At 45.0% G+C, this 27,107-nt stretch overlaps 1 protein-coding gene across 1 annotated transcript in view; it reads right to left on the minus strand.

Moving 5' to 3' along the window:
• The window catches only part of LOC127008914 (homeobox protein Hox-A3-like), an 81,547-nt gene that overhangs the window by 9,875 nt on the left and 44,565 nt on the right, over positions 1–27,107 (minus strand). Inside the window, exon 2 of the mRNA XM_050881391.1 lies at positions 93–792. Coding sequence (XP_050737348.1) covers positions 93–720 — 628 coding nt within the window. The 5' untranslated portion in view covers positions 721–792. The remainder of the gene's footprint in view (positions 1–92; positions 793–27,107) is intronic.

Raw genomic sequence — 27,107 nt, forward strand, 5'->3', positions numbered from 1 at the left:
CGATAAATGCTTCACTGCAATACCATATCGTGTTTCCTTTATCATCACTGCGTCACCTGTCACGGGGTCACGTTCACCTGCACTGGACTCACCTGCACCGGAGGGAAGGCTGATGGGCGTGAGCTGGTTGGGCGGCGTGATCACGGTGGGCGGCTGACCCTGAGGCGGCTGGGGCTGCTGGAGGCTGGCGGGCTTGACGGAAGGCTGTGTCGACGAGAGTGATGGGGACTGTACCGATTGCTGGGAGGTGGGCAGCGCCGTGACCTGGGCTGAGCAGGCCGTGGTGAGCAGCGAGTCAGGGCTCTTCTTGCCGTTGGTGCGGGGCTGCTGCTGCTCCCGCGCCCAGGCCGGGTACTCCCTGGCGAAGGAGGAATCGTACTCGTAGTAGCCCATCTGCTGCGAGGCCACGAACGAGTTGTAGTCCTGCTGGGTGCCCTGGCTCATCATCAGCTGCTGGGGCATCATGTTGGAGGCCAGGCCACACGCCGCACGATAATCTACGTACTCGTCGTAGTACTGTCCACACGCCGCGGGGTCGTACGCGTAGCCGTTGTTGAAGGCGTTGTCGTAGTAGGAGCTGAAGGCGGGAGGCTGGGCCGGGTAGGTCTCGTAGCACGTCTTCTGCATGGCGGCGAGGTGCGCTGGCGCGGCGGTGCTCGCGTCCTGACCCTCACAACTCACCAGGTGGACTGACCCTTGCCCCGGGCCCGGCTCGCCCATCTCGACCTCAGGTCACTCACGTGTTGGCTCCTCCCCGCGTCTCGGTAGCCAGTCAGCCAGACGCTCGCTCACCTGTAAGCAAAAGCCAGACAGTTAATATCTTAGCTGTCCTGCCCCTGGCGACGGATACTCCTTTAGCCAAGCCTGTTTGTTTAAGGAGTTAATTGATTAGTAAATAAACACCTGTCATTTTAAGGCTCTTCCGTCAACAGTTCAACTCTATCTGTTTGTTTCTTTCTCTACGCTCACAGCATGCCAGTATTTTAGAAACTGTGTCATTATAATCAAGAGTAGAGAGTTCGGTGATGCAAGGCGAGGGCAATGAGTGGGCGGCAAGGTGCACGATACACCTGCGAGCGGCGCCGCCCACCCACCCGCCTAGTGACAACACTGCCCGGCCAAGACAAACACCGACACACACCCGCAGCCCCAACGCAGACCCACGCCAGACCCCGATCCGTCAGCCCAAACTAACGAGTGTGGGCGGCTGGGTGGGGCTACTTGAGAGAGAGAGAGAGAGAGAGAGAGCGTACGTAACTTTATAAACATTTCCGAAGAGTTAAATAAATCTATATACACATGTTCCAAATCGTTCCTCACAGTCCCTCACTCACCCACTGTTCCAAATAATCACACCCACACTCACGCCCACACTCACCCACACCATCCCACTCACACCTTCACACACACTCTCACAACTCCTCACTCACTCGCCTATAACCTCTTCCCAAGCCCTCTCAGCCCACTCAACCCCTCCTGTGGTATCCTGAAGGTGGTCTTGCAAGTATTGGGTGGGCGCGAAGATGATAACAGGAGGCGAGGCGATGCTCATTACCTGCCACGGCGCCCAATGAATATACATGTACCTGGAGGAGGGGTTGAGGGTGGGGGGGGGGGGTCTGAATAAGGGAAGGGGGGTTGGGGGGCGTAGTTATCATAGTCCTGTGTCGTGCTACCCTACCACCCCCACCCTCCCTTCTTCCTCTATACTTCTTCCTATCCCCTCTTCCTCTTTCCTTCTCTCTTCTGTTTCCTTTCTTCACTCCCTCTTTTTTACTTCATCCTGTTTTTTTCCTTCTCCCACTCGGTTAATTTATCCCTATCTTTCCTTTTTTCCAATCCTTCTTTCATTTCCTCAATTTTGCTTCACCCCGTCTCTCCTTTCCTTGCTATCTCCATGTTTTCCCCCTCCTTTACTTCCTTTTTCATTCCCTTCTTTTCCTCTCCTTTCATCCCTCTATTTTACTCTCTTCTGTTGCCTCTTCTCTTCGTCTCTCCTTCCCACACTTTATCATTAATTATCTTCGTCCTTTTACTTCCTCACTTCTTCCTTTGTTTCTCTCTCTTCATCCTCAATTTCCCTCATTCCTGCCTCTTCCTCTCTTCTTTTCTCACTTTATCATTACCTGTCTTCGTCCTTTTCCTTCCTCACGCCCTCCTTTGCCTCTCTCTGTCCCTCCTCTCCTTACTTACGTCATGTTTCCTGCCTTCCCTCCCTCCCCCCCTCCCTTCCTCCTTTCCTCCCTACCAACCTACGTAACTTCCTCACTCACTCACGCACGCAATCATTCATTCATTCACTCCCCCTTTTTTCACATCCTCTTTCCCTTTTGTTTCACGTTAATATCCTTATTTTGTCAGATTTTTTTTTACCTGGATACTTTTTCCCCCTATCACCTGCCATCACGAGGTCACAAGGGCACCATCTCCAGGTCACAATCCCCAACCCTTTCCCAGCCATCACCTGATCACCTGAGCCTCGCCTCCATCATCATCACATCACCTCATAAGGGTCGAGCCATCAGTAGCACAGGTAAAGGAATCATCACCTGAAGATCGCTCACAAAGGCCACCTCACTCCGGGCTCATTATAAGGCTTAACAACATCTCTATTGCCGGGCTGGTTGAGTTGTCTTCGTGTGTGATTGAGGAGAGACAGTTAGTGGTGGGCTCTCAGGGGAAGGAGGAGCCATTAAAGTTAGCCCGAGATGGTGCGTGGGTGAGCTTCTTTTTCTTTGTTAAGGGGCTATCATACTGGGCAAAATTTCCGTGGATTTCCGTCAAACCACGATTTCCACTAGCGTGGTTCTCATATTCCCGTGGTTTTCTGACGTGTCCACGATCTTCCAAAGCTACGATAGATTTCACTGAAGGACGACGGTATTACTCACCATTATCATCATCAGCAGCAATAACAAGAAACAAATGAGAACCACGCTAGCGGAAATCGTGGTTTGACTGAAGATCCACGGAAAATTTGCCCAGTGTAATAGCCCCTTTATAGCCTATGTGCTCTAAATGATAAAGTTGTAATTGTGTGTGTCTCGTCATGTCACCTGTTGAACACATAGCTATTAGGAGGGGTCAGTTTGATACCTTCTGTGTAATAATACATCAACATTAGGTTTTCTTTTTCTTCACCTGTAGAATAAGTAGCGACAAGGAAAGATCCACTTCATACCGTCTAGCCAAAGCTTCTCTCAATGCAACAACCCTTTTAATATATAACTGGAAACTGAATGGCAATAAAGAGTCATATTATCATCGTACTTATGAATCATCAATAAGTAAGTTAGAAAAGACATGGGACTCTTGTAGCTTGCTGATTTACTACGTTATATTGCAGATGAACCAACAATGCCCGTTTCCAGGTTATAAGTCCACATGTCTATATAGTAACTGATTTTTGTCATCCTCCCTTGTTTAGTTACTCAAATAAACTAATGTCCTCATGTATTTTTTTTATAAAGTTAGAATATCAGAACATTCCCAGTCTGGCTATTTATTCCACTTTCTTGATTACCTTATATACCGTAAATGAGCAGTAATTTTGACCCCTCTTTCGGCCACCTCTTTGGATTCTTTTTAGGAGCAGCAAGTAGCGGGCTTTTTTTATTATTGTTTCCCTTTTCGTGTGCCCTTGAGCTGTCTCCTTTGTTATTAAAAAAATAAAAAATGAATTCACAAAATCTAATCCATGACATACTATTCCTTACTCCTCACCAATCTTCACACTCCCATAAATTACCCCCCCCTCAGTACCCCCCAAATCACACCACCACCACCAAAACCACACACAAAAAAGACAACACAAACAAACCTTTTTATAAGCCCCCCTTCCCTTTAGCGCCATTAAACATACACGCCGCTGGATTATGCAAATTATCCCATGGCAGAGAAGCATCTAAAGCTTGTATCGGTTCTCCTGCTCCGCCCCCCCCCCCCCCCCCCCACCTCACCCACCCTGACGAGAAGCCCCATTTTTTAGGTTAAGGGTGTGAATTCCCCTCCCAGAAAATAAGGGAAAGAAAATCAGAGGGTTGGGCCTGGAGAGCATTGGATCCCCTACGTCACCCTTCGCCAGAATCCAAGAGTCATTAGCATTCTCTAAGTGTTCTTCTTGCCCACTTCCTCTCTCTCCCTCCTCCTTCTTCCTAAGCTAATGATGACGTCAGTTCCTCCTCCTCCTCCTTCCTCCCTGCCTTCTCTTTCTTCTCTCTTCTACGTATCTCTTCTCTCTCCTGCCCTTCTTTCTCTTTCTTCATATCTTAGTTATTTACCTCCTCCTCGTTCTCCTTCTTCTTTTCTGACTCCTCCTCCCTTTTGTTTTCTGTCTCCTCCTCCTCCTACTTCTTTTCTGTCTCCTGCCCCTCCTTCTTTTCTGTCTCCTCCTCCTCCTCCTCCTCCTCCTCCTCCTCCTCCTCCTCCTCCTCCTCCTCCTCCTCTTCTTATGCTCTCCCTTCTCCTCCCTCTTCAAATAGAAAAAAAAATGTAGAGAATGTTTTGTTTTCCTCTATTTCAAGGACGGACACACACACACACACACACACACACACACACACACACACACACACACACACACACACACACACAGACGATATAACGTAGAGGATTCGAGGGTATAATCATGTTTACTTTCTAGGAGATGTTTACGATAGTGTTCTTATGTAAAAGTTGAATGTTTAATTAATTTTGGCTCTTCTTTAATATCTACCTAACACAGACCTTTAGTTTCTCTTGTGTTCTTACATGGTATTGTATTATGCACTTATACAATACGTCATATATATCATTCTTCTTTCTCCCCAGGTAGACAAATACACTTCATTCTTATACCTCCCTTCTCTCTCTAAGGTAAACAGACAAAGAGAAAATATAAACAACAGATGTCAGAGGGTAAGACAGACAGACGGACAGGAAACAGGTGGCAGGAAACACACAGACAAAAAAAAGACAAAGACAAACAAAGAGACAAACAAAGGTATACTTAAATATCCCTTCACCTTAACTCTTTCACCTCGTATTCTTTATTTTTTTATCTTTTCGTCACACCAACTTTACTCTTTTCTGCTCTCTCTTTCTCTCCTTCCCCTCAAGTTCTCAGCTCCTCTCTCTAGTTTCCCCAGCGACATGTGTTCCCATATGGCTTCTCTAGTATTTACTCGTATAGTTTTAACACATAGATTCTTTTCTCCTCATATATCTTCATACTCCTTCAATTCTTCTTTCTCTTTCTCTCTTCCTCACTCTTTAATTTTATACCTTCAGTTCTCTTCCCTTTCCCAGCCGTTCCTTTCTTTTCTCACATCATCAACACTCCCATCTATCTCGGTACTCATTCGGCTCTCAGTTATTATTCTCTAACTCTCCTCTCTCCAACAGCCCTCCTTTACCTCTTCAGCTCTCATCTCCCCTTTCTTGAGTTATCACTATAGCAACATTTCCATCTCTTCTTTTCCATTCAGCCCTCCACTCTTCAACAACCATCTCCTACCTCCCCAGTTCTCATCTGTTCCCCAGCCATCTTTACTTCCCTCACCGCAGCATCACTCATCTCCTCCTCAGTATACTCATCTCTCCCACATATCTTCCTTTCCTCAAACACCCTCTTAGCCACTGCCCCTGAACCTCCTGGACACCACCTGCCGTGCATTCTGTCGATTTCTGCATCCGGTTTACTTCAAGGGGTGGGAAGGGTATAAGGAAAGGGGGCGGTGTAGGGGCGGTAAGGTGGAAGGGGACCAGGGAAGGGGGCGGCAGGGGGAGGGGCCTTGTTCCCTGGCTCATATGCAAATTCTGTCTCCATTTTCGTAATTGCTAGTCGTTAAGGAGAAACATGACACGTGGGAACTTTGTCTACGTTTCCACAGTCCTCCAATACTAATCGACGGATGTATACAGCGCCCCCCTTACCCCCCCTTTTACCCCCGCCCCCCGCCCCCTCTTCCTCTTAACCCCCCCGCCACACACACACACACACACACACACACACACACACACACACACACAGTTCTTCCTCTTGCTCATCCTTTTTTTCCACTTTTTCCTTTACAGTCTCAATATAAAAAAATAAGTACTCATAAACACGCTCTCATGGTCCCCTTCCGTTTATATTTCTCATTATTAGGTAACATTTTTTTTTGCTGCTCTTCCTCTTATTTCTCCTCTTTCCCCGCCTGCTTCCTTTTTTCCCTCACATCTATTTAACCAGTACAAAAAACTAAGTACTTCCAAAACGTTCCCATCGTCATCTGTTCTTACTTATTATTATTATATTTTTGGTTATTATCCTCCCCTTACCCTTAACTAATTACCTTTAAAACACTATACACCTGACGTCCATCGGAAAGGTATATGACGGATCAGGTGTTTCAGGTAACCATCGTGTACTAATGGATTCCGCGAGGACAACCCAATTATAGCCAGACCAGGAAACATTTATATACACATCAGCACAGGGCACACAGATGGACAGCCCGATAAGGAGTTGGGGGGGAGAAGGTAGGGACGAGGGACTTGAGGCACATTCTTAGAAATTTCGGCGCCCAAGTAGTACACATATTTGACTTGGCTTTCGTAGGAGTCTTGGGCATTTCCAGGAGTAGTGTTATGACCCTTCTGGTAGTGTGACCCTTCTGTATCATGAACCTAAAATAACACTTATTAGAACCCCAAGCATACAAATTTAACTAGGCTTTTGTAAGAGTTTTGGGGCATTTGCAGGGGTAGTGTAATGATCCTGGTGGAAGTTTGACCCTTCTTCTATATCATGAACCTAATAAAACACTCATTAGAACACGACTGACCCTCTTTTTTGCCTTTGAAATTAAATAGTTGATGTGAGGGATTAGAAGTGTCTGAATTTGGGGCATTTCCAGGAGTAGTTTTATGGCCCTTCTGGTAGCTTGACCCTTTTTCTGTACCGTGAACCTAAAAGAAACACTCATTAGAACCCGACTGATCTACTTTTCGACTTTTGGGTGGAAGTGTCCGACAATATCGAGCTAAAACAATGCGGTGGTTAGTTGATAATCTCCCAGGTGCGACGCGGCCCATACGTCACCATAAAACTGTCAGGAACCTTCGTGTCAGATCGGAACTGATTCACCGTGACGCCCTGACAAGCTGCCCCCTGTCCTCTGTACCCTTCCCTCTCCCCTGCCTCCTCGTGCCCTACCCTACCCACCTTCTTCCTTACCCCTTTCCTTCCATACCCAGCTCCGTCTCCTTCACCCTCCTTACCTACCTTCCTTCCTACTTCCCATACACTCCCTTCCCCATGCACCCTACTAACATACCCCATCTCCTTCCTTACCCACTCTACTTCTCTCTCCTTCCCTCTTCTTCCTTACCCACCCTCTCCATCGTCCGTTCTTCTCTCTCCTTCCTTACCCTCCTGCCTTCTATAACCCCTCCTTCCTTACCCTCTCCTTCCTTTCCCACTCTCCTTCCCTCTCCTCTTTCCTTCCTTTACTGACTCAAGCCCAAACCCTCCATGTCTCCGCGTCCTCTCAAACAACTCCTTTAAGCAAGAGCACAACCCTCTAAGCACCACAGATCAAAGTAACAGCGCGTGCAAGTGATACGAATTAGCCTGAAATTAAACAGTGTGGGACCCAAGACAACCACCCGGGGCACCCCTCTTGGACCTCACCCCGACGGGCATTAGTAGCGGGTGGCGAAGCATAAATTATGAGCCTGTCGAGGGTGGCTACAGGCAGGACAACACTGGACCTTGTTGGGGGACTGTCTGAGCACACCTTCGGGAGTCGAGGCGGGGGGCAGAGACAATGATGGGGCCGGGATTGAGGACAGGAGGTTAGCAGGAGTTGGGAGCGGAAAGAGGAAGCAGAAGAAGGAAGGAAGGAGTAAAAGAAAGGGGTAGGAAGAATGTTTTCCAGGAGGAGGTGAAGGTGAATGAGGAAGAGTCTAGAAGGGAAGAGAAATACAGGTGGGAAGAGGAGGACGAGGGTAAGGAAAGGATAAGGATAAAGGAAAGAACGTGTTTACCAGAAGGAGTGAAGAGGGAGGAAGATACTAATACGGAAGAGTAAAATTAACAAGAGTGGAAAGAAGAGGATGATGAGAAAGAAGAGTCAAAGAAGGAGAAAATGGAGAAGGAGGAGAGACTAAAAAGGAAGGAACTAAGACTACGAGGAAGAAGAAGAGAAGAACAAGAACTAGAACAAAAGAACAGAAAAAATATAATAAAAACAGGAAACAGAAGAGGAAGGAAGAGAATGAGAAAAAAAGTGGAGATTGAGAAAAAAAACAGAAGGAAAATAAAATAAAGGAGGCTAAGTAAAGGGAAAAAAAGAAGCAGAAGTAAGAGGAGGAGGAAGAAGAGGGGAAGAGGAGGAAGAGGAAGAGGGGATGATGAGGAGAAAAGTAGTAAAAGAAGGGGAAGGGGAGGCGACGGAGGGAGTTCCACTTGGCACTTTTAGGAGGCATGAATGAGAAAAGTTACCTAATAGCTTTTATAATTCCATTAAAACCCTCTGAGCTGACGTAAGGGCATCAAGTATATAAGTGTGTTAGGCGGGAAATAGCGCGCCTTGACTATGTTTTTTTTGTTCCTTATTTTTTTGCTGTAGTTTTATACGAGATGGATTTTGTTGTTGTTTTTTGTTGTTGATTGCTTACTGTTGAAAAATATATGTTGGTGTAGTTATTTTATTTTTTGTCGTTTTTTTACATTGTTTTAATCATTATTTTATCATAATTTTCTACCTGTATATTTTTTTCATTTATTCTTCTCTCTTTCTCACCTGTTTAACTCCTTACGTTTTTACTTACCTGCTTTTCCTTCCTTCCTTACCTTCTTACCTTTCTTCTTTCTTTCTTCTTTCCTCCCTTCCTTCCTTCCTTTCTTCCTTCCTTCCTTTTATTCGTTTCTTTCTCTCTCCATTTGGTCTTTTTTTTTTCCTCCACTCCTTCCTTTCTTTCTTTCATTCGTTTCTCTCTCTCCATTTAGTCCTTTTTTCCTCCACTCCTTCCTTTATCAAATTCCTTCCTATCCTTTCATCTTCTAGCTCTCCCCTCCCCTCCCATCTCCCTTTTCTTTCAGTACTCTCTTCTTTCCTTCCTTCTTTCATATCCGCACCCTCCCCATTCCCAACTCCCTTCTTTCCATTCTTTCTTTCTCTCCTCTCCACTCCCACCTCCTTTCTTTTCTTTCGCTTTCTCCCTCTATTCTTCCTTCCCTCTGCCTCCTCGCCACCGACAGACACACTCAAAAATGACCAATTACAACAGGGTGATGCGGTCCTTCAGTGGCTTTTAGGTTTTGTTGCACCCCAGAGACCTCTTAATATATCCTGCCTCCGCCCCCTGAACCCCCCCCTTTCCCTCCCTGCCCTGCCCTCCTCTCTCCTCTTTCTCCCTCCTTCTCAGACCTCCCTCGTAGACGTATCTTCCTTTTCTCCCTTCTCTTTCTCTCTGGCTGACTTCCCATCTCTCTTTTTCTTCATCTGTCTGTCTAATTATCTATCTATCTATCTATCTATCTATCTATTTATCTCCTTTCTCATTTGTCTTCCTTTCCTTCGTTTATCATATACTTCTTATTCCTCCTCCTCCTCCTCCTCCTCCTCCTTCCAGCGCTTAAGAGAGTTAGTTCTTGCTGTGATTAATGGATGAAGAGGATGGAAAAGCCGCAGATTTGACGAAAAAAAAAAAAAGTGAAGTAGCATCATCGTGATAGGACATGGAAGGAAGGTGATGAAGAGGAAGAAGAAAGAAGGGGAAGAGGAGGAGGGGAAGAAAAAAAGAGGAGGAGGAGTGGAATGGTATAAATAGGAGGAGGAGGAGAGAGGAGGAGAAGAAAAAGAGGAGTAGAACAGTTTAATAGTAAGAGGAGGAGGAGGAGGAGGAGAGGAGGAGGAGAAGAAAAAGAGGAGTTAGCATAGTATAGATAGCAGGAGGAGGAGGAGGAGGAGGAGAGAAGGAGGAGAAAAATATGAGTTGGGGAGGAGATGAAGAAGGAAGAGGAGGAGGGAAGAAAAGAAATACTAAGAGGAAAAGGAGGAGGAGGAGGAGGAGGAGGAGGAGGCATTAGTGATATATAAGAAATGAAATAACAACAATAACATCAACAATTACAACAAAAAACAAGAACAAGAACATAAGCAAAAAAAAGAAAAAAAGAAACAGCCACGTATTTTTAGACCAATGAAAAGACAGGAAAGGAAAGAAACGAAAGAAAAGCAAAGGAAAGGAAATATTTCTTTTACTTTACCCTTTTCTTCCCCTTTCCTGTCCTCCTCCCCCTCCTCCTCCCCCCCCCCTCTTCCCGTCGCCTGTATTAGAAAAGACCTCTCACGCCTCGATAATAAATGATCTTTTGACCTCCCAAGTGTAGGACCGACGAGGGAGGGAGGGAAGGAGGGAGAGTAGGGAGAGAGGAGGGAAGGTCATGGTGGGTCAGGGAGGGAGGGGGATGGAGAGCCGAGGAGGAAGGGAGAGGAAGGAAGGAAGGAACGGAAAGGATGATATAGGGATGTAGAGGAAGGGATAGATAGACAGATAGAGATAGATAAAGAAGAAGGGAAAGAGAAAAGGATGGTAGGGGATGGATGGATGGGATGCTGAGAAAGGGGTAGATGGATAGACAGAGATAGATAGAGACAGACAGAGACTGAGGCAAAGAAAGAGACCACACAATACCTGGGGTCACAGTTCACCTCTCTCCCGGTGGCTCAGTGACCTGGTCTGGTGGTTGGCCCGATTTTTATGGTCCATCACGAGCAATTAGAATTGAGGTATGAGGGGCAAATCGTCCGGGAAATTGGGGGGCGCGGAGAAGGGTTGGAGGCAGCGATGGGGGCGAGAAGATGAAGGGAGACAACAGTGGAAGGGGAAAACTGCGCCTGTTGATGGTGATGGTGATGGGGGAAGGTGAGTTGTGGCGGCGATGAAGATGCTGGCGATAGGGAGAGAAGTTAAGGGGTTTTAGCGACCCGGCGTGGGGAGGAAGGGCGCGTGGAGAGATGACAGGGGGTTATTTCTGCGGGTTTGACTTAATTACTGGTGTTGACGGGGTGGGAGGAGCCAAAGTGCCCTCCTGTGCTGGGAGAATGGGAAGAAGAGTGAGAAGGGACACCTGAGATAACTAAATTTCTACTCGATAAAGATAAAATGAATGGAGAAATGAGGGAGAAAATGAGGAAATTATCAAATAACCTCAACACAGCATCAGTCAAAGAGGCTCACCCGGACCAAAGGACAACACAAGAGGATGATGAAGATAAGAACAAGCATCCATAAGCCAACAAGAAACACACAGACAGTAAACAATTGATGCATTTTTTTTTCTTTTTTACAGCAAAGGAGACAGCACAAGGGCACACAAAAAAAGGAAACAATAATATAAAAAAAAAGCCCGCTGGCGTATATATAAATAAAGAATTGGTAAGGAATGCGTATCAACCCTCCACGTCACGCATTCCTTAGGCAAACACCGTCACATCTACTTCAAACTGACGCCAAACAGCCAGTCGGTCAGCCAGCCACTCCCATCCCCCCCCCTCACCCCCACCTCCTGCACCTGCCCCATCCATGCATCTGCCTCCCATTCCGGCCTAATCTTCCTTTACCTCGCCCTCCCTTGCTTACACACCACGCCCCTCCACCACGCCCCTCCACCCCGCCACACCCATGTCTTGCCACGAACACAGTCTGATTTTATGCGGACTTGACCTTTATTTGCTTTCTTGATCTCCTTTTCCCCTTCCCCACTACCTCACTTCAACTTGCGGTTTTTTTTTTTGTGTGTGTGTTTGTTTCTTACCTCATGTTTTGGTGTCTAACGGAGTCTTTTTTTTTTTTCCCCCTTCCCCACTACCTCACTTCAACTTGCGTTTTTTTTTTTTTTTTTTTTTGTTTTGTTTGTTTCTTACCTCATGTTTTGGTGTCTAACGGAATCTTTTTTTTTTTTTCATCACTGGATTTTACCCTTGTAATGAGAGATACCCATTCAGTATTTGACACTATCTATGCAGTTCCGCTTTATGTTCAGGAAAATGTTTGTCCTAGGATTACTTACATATGTGCCTTGCTAAAAATGTGCACCTCACCCATTTATATGTGTGCACGCCTATATACCTCCCCTTTGTTTACCTGTGCACGGATCTATACCTCACCTTTTTACTTGTGGACCCATATATACCTCACCTGTATTTACCTGTGCACGGATCTATACCTCACCTTTTTTTTTTACTTGTGCACGGATGTATACCTCACCTTTTTGCTTGTGGACTCATATATACCTCACCTGTATTTACCTGTGCTTGTATATTTACCTCGCCTTTTTATACTTGTAAATGCATCTATAGATCACCTTTCACTACTTGTTCACGCAAATACACCTCACCTTTCTGTCTGTGCACGCCTTTATACCTTTATGAATTTATACCGAAGCTTCTCTACCTGTTCAGCTATTAACCCCCCTCCCCTTATCTAGACCCACGAAAACACCTATATACAATTTTTGCGAGAGGCTTTTTGAATAGAAATACTAAGATTTTAAAGCGTGCTGATAATATGGGTTAAAGTCTCCCCTGCACACCTGTTTGGGACCCGCGTGGCTGGCTGGACGGCGGAGGGCAAGTCTAACAAACATCCATTTGCATAAGATTTGAATATACAACCTTCACCCCGTGTTCCGCTCAGCTCCTCGCCGGATTTAAATATGAGCTGATGTTATCTTCGCCGATGTTCAATACTCAAAGACACACACACACACACACACACACACACACACACACACACACACACACACACACACACACACACACACACACACACACACACACACACACACACACACACACACATCAAGGTCGTGATGTGGAAAGGAATTATTAGTGTAGCTGTTTTTTTTCTTCTTTATTACTCTTCATTTGCTTTATTTTATTGTGTGTGTCGATGAAGTTTCAGATAATGATGCTTCTGTGTGGTTCCGTTTAGGTTCTAGCGTAGATAATATATAGCAACTTGGGGTTAAAAGCTCATTATCTGAAGTTGATGCTACTAGTATTTTTTGTATGTATATACATATGGTAATCTTTTTCCACAAATCACATTCATTTTAAACTATTCTTGCTTTTCACTCCTTGAATGATTTTTTCCTACAGTTTCCGATATGCTTTTTATTTTGTATACCTTTATCAACCAGTATCCTTTCATCTCATCATCACCCATCGCCTTTAATTACATCCTGCTTTAAAACATTACCGTATAATAGACATAGACATCTTTATATCTCTACATCTTGACATCTCCATTCAGCCTGTGTGACCTGACCATCACGCTCTTTTTTTATGGCATACCTTTTTTTACCGTAAGCTTTCATTCATTTCCACACAACCCTCCTAATAACACGCTATCATTTCAAACGACTTGGTGACAATCATCTTCACGCCTTCACATCGTCATTCCATCTTCACGTCCAGGCCAAACGCACGTGCCCGCCAAACAGAGGTGTGATCCCAGTAACCAGCCCATCAGCCCTCACTAACCTCCCTCCCACAGCCACTAATCCTATATATAAACAATGGACCAAGCCGGATGGACACGCGGGCACAGGTGGGTCCAGTCAGGTCATCCCCTCAGGAGCGGCGTGGGTCAAAGGTTCAGAGGGAGGCTCATTAGCACCTAGTTGTGAATTGGCCTCAGAGGTCACCCAACAGCGTCCCTCAGGTAGGCCGGGCCGCAGCTGTGTGTGGTGCGGTGTTCTTAATCATTGGCAAACATCCACGTGGGGAGGCGAGTCATGTGTATGCGTGGAGGCTTTGGCGGAGGAGGAATGCGCCGGAAAGGAGGAGGAGGAACGGGAAGGAGGAAGGGAGGGACAGAAAGGAGGGAAATACGGGGAGGATCAAGGAGATAGGATTATAAAAGGGATTGATAGGAAAAGAGGGTAAAGACAGGTGAGGACAGGTAGAGAGGGAGGGATAGGGAGAGAGTGACGGGAAGGAGAGGCAGAAGGAAGGGACACCGAGATAGAGACTAGGATTAATGTATACGTTTATATGGAAAGATAGATTGATTAATAGATAGATAGATAGATTAAAGAGAGAGTAGGTGAGTGAGTGAGTGAGTGAGTGGGCGAGTGGATGAGTGGTAGGAGGGAGGATTATAGGAGGTGAGGGGCAGAAGAGTGGGATTGAGGGAGGAAGGAAGAGAGAGGATGGAAGAGGATGTCGGGTGGATATTGAAGAAATTGAATGGACAGGTGGAGGATAGTGAAATGAATGTGTGATGCTGAAGGAATGTGAACGGAAGGACAAAGGAGCAAAGAAACCAAATCCCAGAAGGATGAAAGTTTTCCTAATAGGCTATATCATTTTTTTTTCTCGTGGACCGTACTTTTTTTTTTCTCGCAACCCTCCTTCCCTTTTTCCCCCAACCATCCATGCCCCAACCTCCATCCTCCCAACATAGCATCCCTACTCACCCCACAACCCCCATTTCTCTCCCTCTTTACCCCAACCCCATGACTCATTTTTTTTCCAGAATCGCCCTCCCTCCCTCCTCCACGCTCATCCCCTCCGTCACTCCCGCCGGAAGTCACGGGCGGGAAAGAGGCTGCCGCTGCGGAATGAAGAGTTAATGGTCATTAAGACAAATGAGACGCAGCTCAGAAATTCTTTTTTTGCACAATTACCTCAGCAGCGCCCTAATTATTATTAATCATCTCGTGGCCAGCGGCGGGAGAAAAATAGTAATAGCGTGAGGCACACCTGTAGCGGGACGCTTTACTGCACCTGCCGGCGCCGCCGCGGCCGCTTTGTCTGCCTCGATACGCACCGGTGTTTTTCTCCTCTTCCTCCTTCCTTTTCCTTCCCGGTTTTTGGCGCGCGTCGGCAGCTCCTCTTACCTCAGACGCAGAGGTAATAACTTGCAAAGTAACGTAGTTTTACGTTTTACGAAATTAGGATGTGTATACATTATGTTTCACAATCAGAGACTTGCACTATACTCAAAATGCGTAAATGTATATTCCGAGTAGGTCGAATTAGCCCAAGTCTCGATAAGCACTATTACTTGCTTCACGTTTACAAATGGGGTAAGAGTGTTGTTGCCATGAATGAAATGTAGAGACTCTAGAGTGGGTAATGACAACAATCTATATATCATAGATCGTTTTCTTCTTGTTCCAATGAAATTTTAAATCAAATCTTCCAAAAAATATATATCTTGAGCCCTCGTGAGCGTTCCTCACTGATCCCTTGACTCATCCGCGTCACATCTCCTACGCTTTCACCCCCTCACCTGCCCCACACGGCCTCACGCCCTTCACCCACAGCCCCGGGCCGCGTAACGGCCAGGCGGCACTCCGTCATAAAGGGGAGTCATTAGCCATCTTCCAGACATCATGTTTATCATTAGAAACTCATTAGCAAACACAATAGAGAGCCGCGGGAAGGCCAGAAGCTGCATGGGCGAGCATGGAGGCGGCCGTGGCAGGCAGGTGGGCGTCAGTATCGCGACTTACCTGTGCTGTGGCGGGACCTGTCAGCGAGGGGCGGCCCAGGTGTACTGAGGGGACTGAACACTTTGATTTCCTTCCTTGTTTTAGCGATTCGATGCCAAGCCTTCGGTGGTAAGTTGAATTGAATATCAACAAAAATATCGTGCACTTCTTTAGACTGAAGTGAATGGAATTGGAAACGAGTACTGTGACGTGTTATGAGGGAGTGAGGATGAGGATGAGGAGAGGAACGTGAGTGGGGCGGCGCGGCTTTGCATGGTGACGGCCACTGAAGGTTGACGTGTGTGTGTATGGGGGTGGTGTAGGGGGCCGGGGCCATCGCGTGCACCGAGGGAGGCAGTGAGTGGTTGGTCTTGAAGAATCTGGACCGGATGGAAAGCCTGACATCCTTTTTCTATACTTTACTTATTCCTCATTCTCATCGTCGTCGTTATCCTCCTCCTCGTCTTCCTCATCCTCGTTCTATCCTCACCTCCCTATCGCCTATTGATTGCCACATAAAGCTGATTTGAGAGATTCCTATTACTTCGTTTTAGTTGTTTTCATTGTATTTGTTACTGATGATAAGTTGCCTATGTTATCTACTGACGCTCATATAGTTAGTGTAGTTGTGCAGGAAGATGGCTTGGGAGCGGTGAGTAGCGGGCTTTTTTTTCCACACTCTTTTTGTTGCCCTTGAGCCGTCTCCTTTGTTGTAAAAAAAAAAAGAAAAAAATCTTATTTGAGTTTGGTCTTGCGTCTTGTTTTTGAAGTTTGTAAAAGAGGTTGCAACGTGTGACATACAGTATGGCAAACGACAAATATTATAAATTGTTCTCTCATTAGACTTCAAGATTTCAAGGGCACAGGGAATTTAGATGGAAAGCCTTTCGCAGAATCAAAATTTGGTTGGAAATTCATCATAATCAAACCGCTTATGCAAATCATGAAAAATTCCTTATACCACTTGGATATCTGCGCCGCTTCATAGTCCTTTCACACAAGTAAATAATATTGATAATAATGATGAAAATAATAATAATAATAGCAAAAAATTATAAATAATTCCAGCAAGATTATAATTTATCCACCTGCACCATTACCAAAATTCCTACCACAGCACCATCACCACCACGCCTATACTATCATCATTTTGACTCCCATTCCCACTGCCATTCCCAGCGCCCCAGGGATAGAATAACCAGCTCGGCCACATGGTTATTTCGGCCCTCTCATACATCTCGGCTTATTGATTGGCGGTCACGTGAGGCGCTGAGGGGAAGACGATCAACCACCGACTGGCTCACGCGGGAGGGGAGGTGACGGATCGGCCGCGTCCAACCGTCCCTGCGTGATAATAGAATGAGGGAAGAGAAGGGAAGGGACAGCGGCAGTACGTATGTAATAGAGTAGAAGGGATGAAAGGGAAGCCATGATTGAATTATTATTTGAAGGTGCAATATTGTGTGCTTGGTTACTTTGGGAAGATCTGTTTGCGTTTTATAGGCGGATGAAGTGAAGAATTGTAAGTTATGGTCAAGGTTATTTCAAGAAGTTAGGAATGAGAATTACACAGGTGCTATATTGCATTTGATGTGTGTTAATGGAAAATTGTTCGTGCTATATGGATAAAGGGAAGAATTATAAAGAGAAAATAAACGTAAAATAAATAAATGAAAAATATTGAAAAAAAAGAAGCGATGGTGTTAATGTGACGAAAAAATATAATGAGAAAAAAATGAGTATAAAAATAAATGACTTTTTTTTATACATGATAGAATATTAATCACTATAGGAGACTGTTTAGAAAAGTGTGATTCTGCATGTAACAGAAAAAAAGAGTATAAGTATTTTAATGTGTTTCTCTCTCTCTCTCTCTCTCTCTCTCTCTCTCTCTCTCTCTCTCTCTCTCTCTCTCTCTCTCTCTCTCTCTCTCTCTCTCTCTCTCTCTCTCTCTCTCTCTCTCTCTCTCTCTCTCTCTCTCTCTCTCTCTCTCTCTCTCTCTCTCTCACTCTCTCTCCTCTCTCTCTCCTCTCTCTCTCCTTAGCTCTTCTCCTCCTGTTTCCCATCCTGCATATCCCCTTCCCCTTTCCTCCTCCTCTTCCTCCTTCTCTACTTCCTCCTCATCATTCTCTTCCCCCTCATCTCTTGTCTCCCAGTCCTGTCTACTCCTTCCCTCTCTTCCTCCTCTCCCATCTCCTCTTCCTCCCTCTTCCCCTCACTCTTCACACTACATTGAGCCGTTCAACCCTTTTAGTCAGTCGCTATTTTTGGCAAAAGGCTTCCATGTAAAGATTGGTTGCTGATTGTTACCAAGTGGGGGGTGGGAGGGGGGTGAGAGAGAGAGAGAGAGAGAGAGAGAGAGAGAGAGAGAGAGAGAGAGAGAGAGAGAGAGAGAGATAACATAATGATAATAGCGAATGTTTATAATTGATGTTGTTAGTTATTGTGTGTGTGTGTGTGTGTGTGTGTGTGTGTGTGTGTGTGTGTGTGTGTTACGAGACCCCCACCTTCCTCCCCATCTCTCTTCCACTCTTGTTTTTTTTCTTTATTCCTCTTTCCTCTCTCCCTCCTCCCTTCCTCCTAAGTTTCCTCCCTCCTCATCTCTCCCCTCACCCCTCCCCTCACCCCCTCTTCTCTCCCCTCTCTCCTCTCCTCCCTGCTCACTCACCCTGTTTCCTGGGCTTTAGTCTCCCCTTCATTCCCTCTTCCTCCTCCCCTCCTCCTCTTCCCCTCCTTCCTCGTCCCCTCTTCCTCTGACTTGATTACTTCTTCCATTCTTCCATTTTCTCTCACGCTTACTCATTTGTTTTCCTCTATTTTTATCGTCAATGTATGTTATTTTTAGTACTTTATTATTTCTCTCATCTTTCTCATGTTGCTCTGTATTTTTTTTCTCCTTCATTACGTGGTTTCTTGTTCTCTTATAATCCCCTTCTGTTCCAGTCCTCTCTTCCCCCCCTTCCCCTTAATCAATCCCTCACATCCCTACAATCTCTATCTCACTATCTCTTTTGTATTATCTCCTTCCTTAGTCTTCGATAGAGATATAATGATGATAATGATTAAGATATATATCATAATAATATTGATAACGAAATTTGATGTAGATATTCATAGATAATCACGTTCTTTATATGCCGAATTCACTACGTGGTTATGAATGTAGGTCTCTCTCTCTCTCTCTCTCTCTCTCTCTCTCTCTCTCTCTCTCTCTCTCTCTCTCTCTCTCTCTCTCTCTCTCTCTCTCTCTCTCTCTCTCTCTCTCTCTCTCTCTCCTCTCTCCTCTCTCACTCACTCACTCATTCATCCCTCCTCCTCCTCCTCCTCCTCCTCCTCCTCCCGCTCCGCCGCTCACCCACTCTCCCTCCCGCCTCGTTCATCTTCCCGGCTGGTGTTCATTAGATTAGTCTCATTGCCGTTGACAAACCCAGTTCTGCCTAAATGGATCGTAAGTGGATTCGGTAGCGTCTGTCTGTTTCCCTTTCCGTCCCGTCCTCTCCTGCTGCAGCCTCTCGTCCTTCTTCTATCTCCTCCTTCTCCGCCTTCACCTTTTTTTCCATCTCTTTTTTTCTCTTTTTTTTCATCTTCAGTTTTACTCCGTTTTCTTCTTCCTCTTTCCTTTCCTCCTCTCCTGCTTCTCGTCCGTCTCTTCCTCCTCTTCCTTCTTCTTTTTTTCCATCTTTATTTCTTCCTCTTTGCCTTCTTCTTCACCCTCTTTTCGTTCTTCCTTTCTTGATTTTAGCTTCTAGTCCTCCTCCTCCTCTTCATCCACCACCTCCTCCTTCTCTCTTTCTATCTCTACTTCTTCCTCTTCCTTCTTCTCTTTTTTCATCTTCACTTCTTCCTCTTTGCCTTCTTCACCCTCTTCTCGTTCTTCCTTTCTTTTAGCTTCTAGTCCTCCTCGTCCTCTTCATTCACCTCCTCATTCTCTCTTTTCATCTCTACTTCTTCCTCGTCACCTCCTTTTCTCTCTTTCCATTCCTCCTTTTTTTGCTGCTCAGTCGTTGTTCCTCCCTCGTCTTTTCTTCTCCTCCCTCCTTCTTTCATCAGTAATCCTCTTTCTCCTTTTTTTTCCTCTTTCCTGTTCCTCTCTCTCTCTCTTTCCTATCGTCGACCCATTTCCCCTCCCTGGTTATCCCACAATCCTCCATCTTCCCTTCCTTTCTTCGTGTTTGCTTTCTCTTTCCCCGCTTTTCATTCCTCTCATTCTTCTATATATTACAAAAAAAAAAAAAATCTCTCTTTATTCCCATTTTTCGGTCTGTTCCTCATCCTCTCCATCCTATTCTTGTTTATAGTCTTTTTTTCTTCCTCCTTTTGCTTGTCCTTATTTACTTCTTCCCTTCACATGTTTTTGTTTTCATTTGTTTTTGTTTTTCCTATTATCTTCTTTCCTCTTTGTCAGCGCGTTCCACCTTCCTTTCTCTCTCAGTCCGTTTTCTATTGCGTTCTTTAGCATAACTGTTTTTTCACGTATATTTCCTACTTTTTTTAATATATTCTTCCCCGTTAGTCTATCGTTCATTATCAGTTATATACAGTTAACACACACACACACACACACACACACACACACACACGCCTGTCACCACCACCACCATCACCACAACCACAGCGACACACCATCTTGCTCACGGCGCCATCCATTACCACCCGTCACAACAAACAAGATAACACACTAAATGTTTCGCTCATTGTCTGCCCTCCCCCTCTCCCCTCACCCCCACCTCTCCCCCAACTCCTCTGTCCTCCCCCTACACACCTCCCCTGCACTCCTTTGCCCTCCACATTCCCCCAACTCCTATGCCTTTCAACCCTCCACTCTACCCCCAACTCCTCCCTTCCATCCCCGCTGCTTTGTGGAAATAGCGGTTGTAGTGGTGAAGGTGGTCGTAGTGATGATACATATGTGTTTAAAAAAAGTGTATAGGAGGTGAAGTAGAAGTGGGAAGGAAGAGAAAGGACAAATAAGTATAGGGGAGGAAGAAAAGAGAAAAGAAAATTAGGGGTTATAAGGGGGGAAATGGAAGAGGAAAAGGAGGAAGAAGAGAAAAAAAGTGAGGGAGGAGGAGGTCGGGTTTTAGAATTGATGGAGGAATGGATGGAGGAGAGAGATAGAAGGAAAATGGATAAGAGAAAGGCGGAGGAGGAGAGAAAAAAGTGAAGGGAAGACAGAGAGAGAGAGAGAGAGAGAGAGAGAGAGAGAGAGAGAGAGAGAGAGAGAGAGAGAGAGAGAGAGAGAGAGAGAGAGAGAGAGAGAATAAAGAAATAGTGACGTTCTGACTGCCATATTGTTTTCTTTTTTCTCTCCCTTTTTTTTCCCCCGGCGCTGGATGAGTTGGGATCAGTTTTCTTTCTCGGGACGTTTTTTTCCCTCTCTGAACGTTTGTTGTGATTGTTTTTCCGTTTCCTTGTTGCCTTGTTTCTCTTGGGCCCACGTGGAAGGAGAATCATATAAGCTGTTGAGATATGTAATGACGTAAATAGCGTTGTGAACCTTAATTGACATGATAAAGCTTCACGTAAAGAAAGATAGATTATTATACAGAGAGGAATTGGAGAGTAAAGCGAATGGAAAAGGAGAAAAAAAAGTGAACAGACAAAAGTAAATTAATAAAGAGAGGTTAAGATTATGTGTACTTCAAAGAAAGAAATAATCATGAAGTAAAATAATTAACAAAATGATTGCAAAATAAAATGGAAAGAGATGCTTTATACAGAGACGTAAACAGAGAGGAGACAGACGAAGAAAAGCTCCCAATCTCCTCCCTTTCTCTCTCTCTTTCTAAAAAAAAAAAAAACTTATACTACTCGCTCTAGACATCACGAAATAGCAAACAAGGCTTATTTTCTCACAGCTTAGGTTGGAGGCCGATGTGCTTCTCTTTATTGACTTTGGCAGTACTTCTTCGCTGAGGTGGGAGAGATTTTTGCTGTGACTTTTTTATTGATGCATGTTGAGGTTACTTCTTATATCTTCTTTTTAGGAGCAGCGAGTAGCGGGCATTTTTTTATTATTGTTTCCTTTTTTTTGTGCCCTTGTAAAAAAAAAAAAAAAAGATCTCGACCAAGTTCAGTGTTGAGGAAAAGAAATATAAGAAGTTCATAATGATGTGAAAGTATATAGAGATGGTTTGTGTGACACGGAACAAAGTAGATAAAGATAAATGGGAAGATATAGGCAGACAAACAGACAGAGAGAAAGACAAAGACAGGGAGACTATAGAGACGTCTGGGTTGTAGGAGAAGTTAGAGCAAAAAGAGATGGAGGAAATGGAGATATAATGGTCTTAGAGGAAAGTGAAAGGGGAATAGGATACGGAGGAAGAAGAAAAAGAGAAGAAGAGGGTAGCTGTGGAAATTATAGGAAATGTAGAGAAAGAGAACAGAAGAAGAGGAGAAGGAAGGAGGATCGAGGAGGAAAAGGATTATGAGGGAGAGGAGAAAGAAGAGAGGATAGAGAAGGAAGAACAAAAAAAAAGGAGAAAAAAAAAATAGAAGCCAGGGAGACGATGATAATGACGAAGTAAAAAAAAAAAAAATGAAGACGAGTAAGATAGATAAAAAAAAACGTAAAAATGAAGAAAAAGAGAAGTGAAGAAGAGAAAGAGAAGAAGGAAGAGGAGTAAAGAAGAGGAGGAGGAAGAACACGACGAAGAGGAGAAGTAAGAGGAGGCGAGGAGCAAGAAGAAGTGGAGGTGTCATTGTTGGGTGTGTGTTTATGCAGAGTTTATGTGTCGCCAAGGCAAGGGTGAAGGTGTCGTAATGTCGTCTTTACGTCGCCTTTACGTTGTCGTCGCCGCCTATAGAGTGACTGCGTTTGTACCGTGTTTGTGGCGCGACGACCCCCCCCCCTCCCTCCCCCCATTTGCGTGTGTGCGTGTGTGTGTGTGTTATGGGAGTCTGGGTGAGGTGAGGGGGTGAGGGTGTACACTTTCATAACCACTTTTCTTGCACTTCATTCACTTCAACTCCTTTCCTCATCCCCATTTCCTGACTCCTTTACTCACCTCTCTTCTACTCACTTTATCTTTTTCTTTCCTTCCTCAATTCATATCTTCACCTACACATTGGTACACTTTTTCTCCTCTTTGTTTCTTTCCCTCCTCTTCTTCATCTCCATTTCCTGACTCCTTTACTCTCCTCTATTCTACTCACTTTATCTTTTTCTTTCCTTCCTCAATTCATATCTTCACCTACACATTGGTACACTTTTTCTCCTCTTTGTCTCTTCCCCTCCTCTTCTTCACCTCCCTGTTCTACTTCCTCGATTCATCTCTTCTACGTTCATTCCTCCACTTTTTTTTTTTTTTTTTTTTACAACAAAGGAGACAGCTCAGGGGCACAAAAAAAGGAAACAATAATAAAAAAAAAAGCCCGCTACTCGCTGCTCCTAAAAAGAATCCAAAGAGGTGGAAGAAAGAGGGGTCAATTTAGGCACGTCCTCCCTTGCACTTCAGCTTTGAGTATCCTTTCCTCATCTACTTTCTTCACTTCCATGGCTTTTTTTCAAACCCAAAACTAAACTTGTTATTTTTTATTCTTCTGTTTTTTGGGGGGCTTCTGCGTAGTGATCTTTAAATTATAGAAAGAAAAAAGACACAGACACACTCGCACGGTGAAGAGCATGTATGGGAGAGGAGGAGGAGAAGGAGAAGCTGAAAGAGCGAACGGCTGAAAGAAGGAACGGCTGAACGGACGGACGGGAACGGACGGAGGTGCATTTGCGCTGTTAATGGCAAGACGCTCCAGTGGGTCGTGCTTCCAATACATCCGCTGACCCGAGACATTTGCCTCCTTGCCCCTCGATCTGTTAATGTGTGTGTGTGTGTGTGTGTGTGTGTGTGTGTGTGTGTGTGTGTGTGTGTGTGTGTGTGTGTGTGTGTGTGTGTGTGTGTGTGTGTGTGTGTGTGTGTGTGTTTGCAGGACGGAGAGAGGAGGGAGGACAGAAGGAGAAAGAAAAGAAGAGAGGAGTAAGGAAAGGAGGAGAGACAATGGAGGGAGGAGAGATGAGTGAGGAGAAGGGAGGAAAGAGAGAAGGAACAAGAAAAGGAGAAAGAGGGGAAGAAGGAAGGAAAGGATAAGAGAGGAAGAGAGGAGAGAGGAGAAAGGAAGAAGAGGGAATAGTGCAAGTAAAGGAGAAAGAAGGGAGGAAAATAGACACGGGAGAGAGGAGAGCGGAGAGAAGAGGAGGAGGAGGAGGAAAAAGAAGAAGAGGAGGAGGAGGAGGCAGAAATCCCCCCGGAGCCTCCCTGACCCTCTCTTTCCTCACCAGTGAATGAGTGAGAGTCGTCGACGGGAAAGGTTTTAAGAAAATTAAAATACAAAGCGGGGAATTCCTTTTTTTCCTATTTTTCTCTCCCCCTCCGCCAAGAGTTGCATTTTTCCCTATAATCCTTCATTATGGGGCGCTCTGAAAGGATTGAGTCGAGGAGGAGGAGGAGCACCAGAACCCCCCTCCCCTCCTTCCCCCGCTTCTCTCCCAGGGGCGCCGCGCTCTGGGACAATATCTTAATAGAACTATTAATTTGCCTCGTGAACTTTTTTCCTTCCCCTTCCCTTCCCTTCCCTCCATTTGCTACACCGGCAGATGAGAGAATGAGAGGTTTTGATGGCCGGGTGAGAGGGTAGGGAAGGGAGGGAGGAGGGGGTGTAAAGGGGAAAGGGGGGAGGAATGTATGGGTGCAGGAGGTAGTGAGAGAGAGAGAGAGAGAGAGAGAGAGAGAGAGAGAGAGAGAGAGAGAGAACAACAGACAAAAAAACATACCAAGAGAAACTTAGAGTACAGGAAACCAAATAGACAGACTGGCAGACAAACAAAAAACAAAAACAAAAACAAAATCAGACATGCAGACAGAAACATAGACCAAAAAGACAAAAATAAACATTATAAAACAAACAAAAGAAAAGAAAAGGAAGACACGACGCAAAAAAAAAAAAAAAAAGCATACCTCGCAGAATAACCCAAGCAAGCATAACGCAGCATACCCAGGCAAGACTATGCATGTATAAGCAACAAATCTACATAATTATTTTTAGATTTCGGCAGCCTCCCTCCAGCATCCCTCCCTCCCTCTCCTCTCCCTCCCTCCCTCCTGCCCTCGCCTCGTTCACCTCGTCTCAGAAACTTATGCAAAGGCGTAGAATAAAAGTAAAGACCCATCTGTTATCTCCCTTATACTATCTCCCCTCATCCTTACCCCCCTCCCCTTCTCCCTCTCTCCCTCTCTGCTACCTCCCTTCCCATCTATCCCCTCTTATCCCTACCCCCTGTCCCTCTCCTCCCGTCCCTTCTTTTCCTTTCCTCTTTTTTTTTCTCCTGCTCCTTCTCCTCCTCCTCCTTTTTCTCCTTCTTCCTCTATCACCATCATCACCCTTGCTCAGTTTCTTCTCAGCATCTTTTTTTCCCGTCTTTTGTTCGTCTTGAGTGGTGTGTCTTTGTCCGTCCTCAAGAAAAGATGTATTAATTGGTTTTCATTAGATTTTTCGTCATTAACATTCTTTTATTATTTTTTTTAGGTGTGTGTGTGTGTGTGGTTTGTATTCGTCTTAGGTGATTATTTTTCTTGTTTTTTTAACGTCTTTTTTTTCACACCAGGAAGAGTAGAATGAATTTTAAAGAGTTGAATAGCATATGGGCGGACCGGAGATGTTGATAGGACTGATAATTGTGGATATATGTTATGAAACCAGGCAACGTTATCATTCTTGTTCTTGTTCTTGTTTTTTTGTTGTTCTTCTTTTTCCTCTTCTTCTACTTCTTTTTCTTCTGATTTTTCTTTCTTCTTCTACTTCTTTCTTTTATTTGTATCTATTCTTATTTTTATTATCATTGTTAGTGGTAGCAGTGATAGTAGTAGTAGTAGTAGTAGTAGTAGTAGTAGTAGCATCACCATCATCATCATCAGCAGCAGCATTAGTAGTAGCAGCCTCAGCAGCTTCCCGGGCCGTGTCTTCCATTCTTCCACTCCACTCCCGCCTCCCGAACACTTCCTTCCATTATTGCTTTTCCTCCCCTCATTTACCATCACCCTCTCAGCTTGCCTCCATCCCATACTAATACTTCCCCTCCGCTTCTCTCTCCTCCTCTCCCCCCACACCTCCTACCTCCTCCTCGGCACCCTTTTCCTTTCCTCTTTTTCCCCCCTTGCCTCCGTCCCTCTCCCCTCGACCCAACCCCTCACTCCCTCCAACACTCTCTACTCTAATGAAATATTGCAATCGGGCCACTTCGCATAATTACGGCCGCCTCTCACATCTCTCTGTAGATTCCCTTTCTCTTCTTCCTCCTGTCTGTCTGTCTCTTCTTTTTTTTTCACTTTTTTTTCCTTGTTTTGTTCGTACAGTTGCTTTGGGTTTCGTCTGTGCTGGTAATCTCACTTTTTTTTTATCTAAGCTCATCTGTGTTTGTTATGCGTGTGTGTGTGTGGGGGGGGAGGTGGTGTACGTGTGTGTGTGTGTGTGTGTGTGTGTGTGTTCTTCCAGGCTAACGTCTTTCCTTTTCTCCTCTTTCTATCTCCCATCCTCTCTATCTCTCTCCCTGACATTCCCTCCCTCCTCTCTCCCTAACTAACTCTCCTTCTCCCTGACTTTCCCTCCTCTCCCTCTCTCCCTCCCCTCTTATCAGCCCCTCCGTAAGCTATAGAGATGATTCAAACCCAAAAATTAAATTACGTGCATCCGGTTTGCCTAAAGAAGAAAAAAATCTGCGTTGGAAATGATGAAGAAATACGAGCGTAGGCCTGTTAGTGGATGAGTCTCTGTGTGGATGAGGCTGATGTGTGTCTGGGTTAAGATGAGTTACCGAGAGAGAGAGAGAGAGAGAGAGAGAGAGAGAGAGAGAGAGAGAGAGAGAGAGAGAGAGAGAGAGAGAGAGAGAGAGAGAGAGAGATGAAGAATGAGATGATTAATTAGAAAAAAAAGATAGACGAAAAATTAAAAAAATAAATAAACGTGCAAACAGAATACTTGCCCTTGAGGAGAAAATAAAATAAAGAGAAGGGAAGAGAAGAGATGAGAAAGGAAGGGACGAGAAGAGAAAAAGAAAAGAAAGAAAAGAATAAATTAGAATAGAAGAGAAAAGAAGATAAGGAAATAGAATGGAAGAAGAAAAGAAAAGAATAAAAAAAAAGTCTTACATTGCTTGGGTGGGGTGGGGAGGGGTTGTGTGTCGTGGGGGAAGGGGGTTGTATGTGAAAGGGAGGGGTTGCCTGCATGTGGGAGTGGGTTGTGTAAGATAGGGGAGGGGGTTGTGTATGTGTAGGGGATGTGTGGGGGGAAGGGGTTTTGTGTGAGGGAAGGGGTTGTGAGGGAAGGGGAAGGGTGGTAGTGTGAGGTTGAGGAGGTCCTACACCCATATCCTATTCCCTAACTCCCAAATATATAACAAAAACTACCTAAGGAATGCGTTGTAAAAAGAAAGAAAAAAATAAGAAAAAATAAAATAAAGACGAAAAATATGAAAAAATCCCACACTGGAGGAAGAGAACCAAACACGTTTTTCCCTTTTTCACAAATGGCGAGCTATAAAGAGTGAGATGCCCAAACAAGCTTCGTTAGGCAGTCAGTCTTGTTAATCAGAGAGGAGGAGGAAGAGGAGGAGGAGGAGGAGGAGGAAAGAGAGAGAGAGAGA

Source organism: Eriocheir sinensis, chromosome 39 (genome assembly GCF_024679095.1).
Source record: "Eriocheir sinensis breed Jianghai 21 chromosome 39, ASM2467909v1, whole genome shotgun sequence".
Classification (NCBI taxonomy): Eukaryota; Metazoa; Arthropoda; class Malacostraca; order Decapoda; family Varunidae; genus Eriocheir; species Eriocheir sinensis.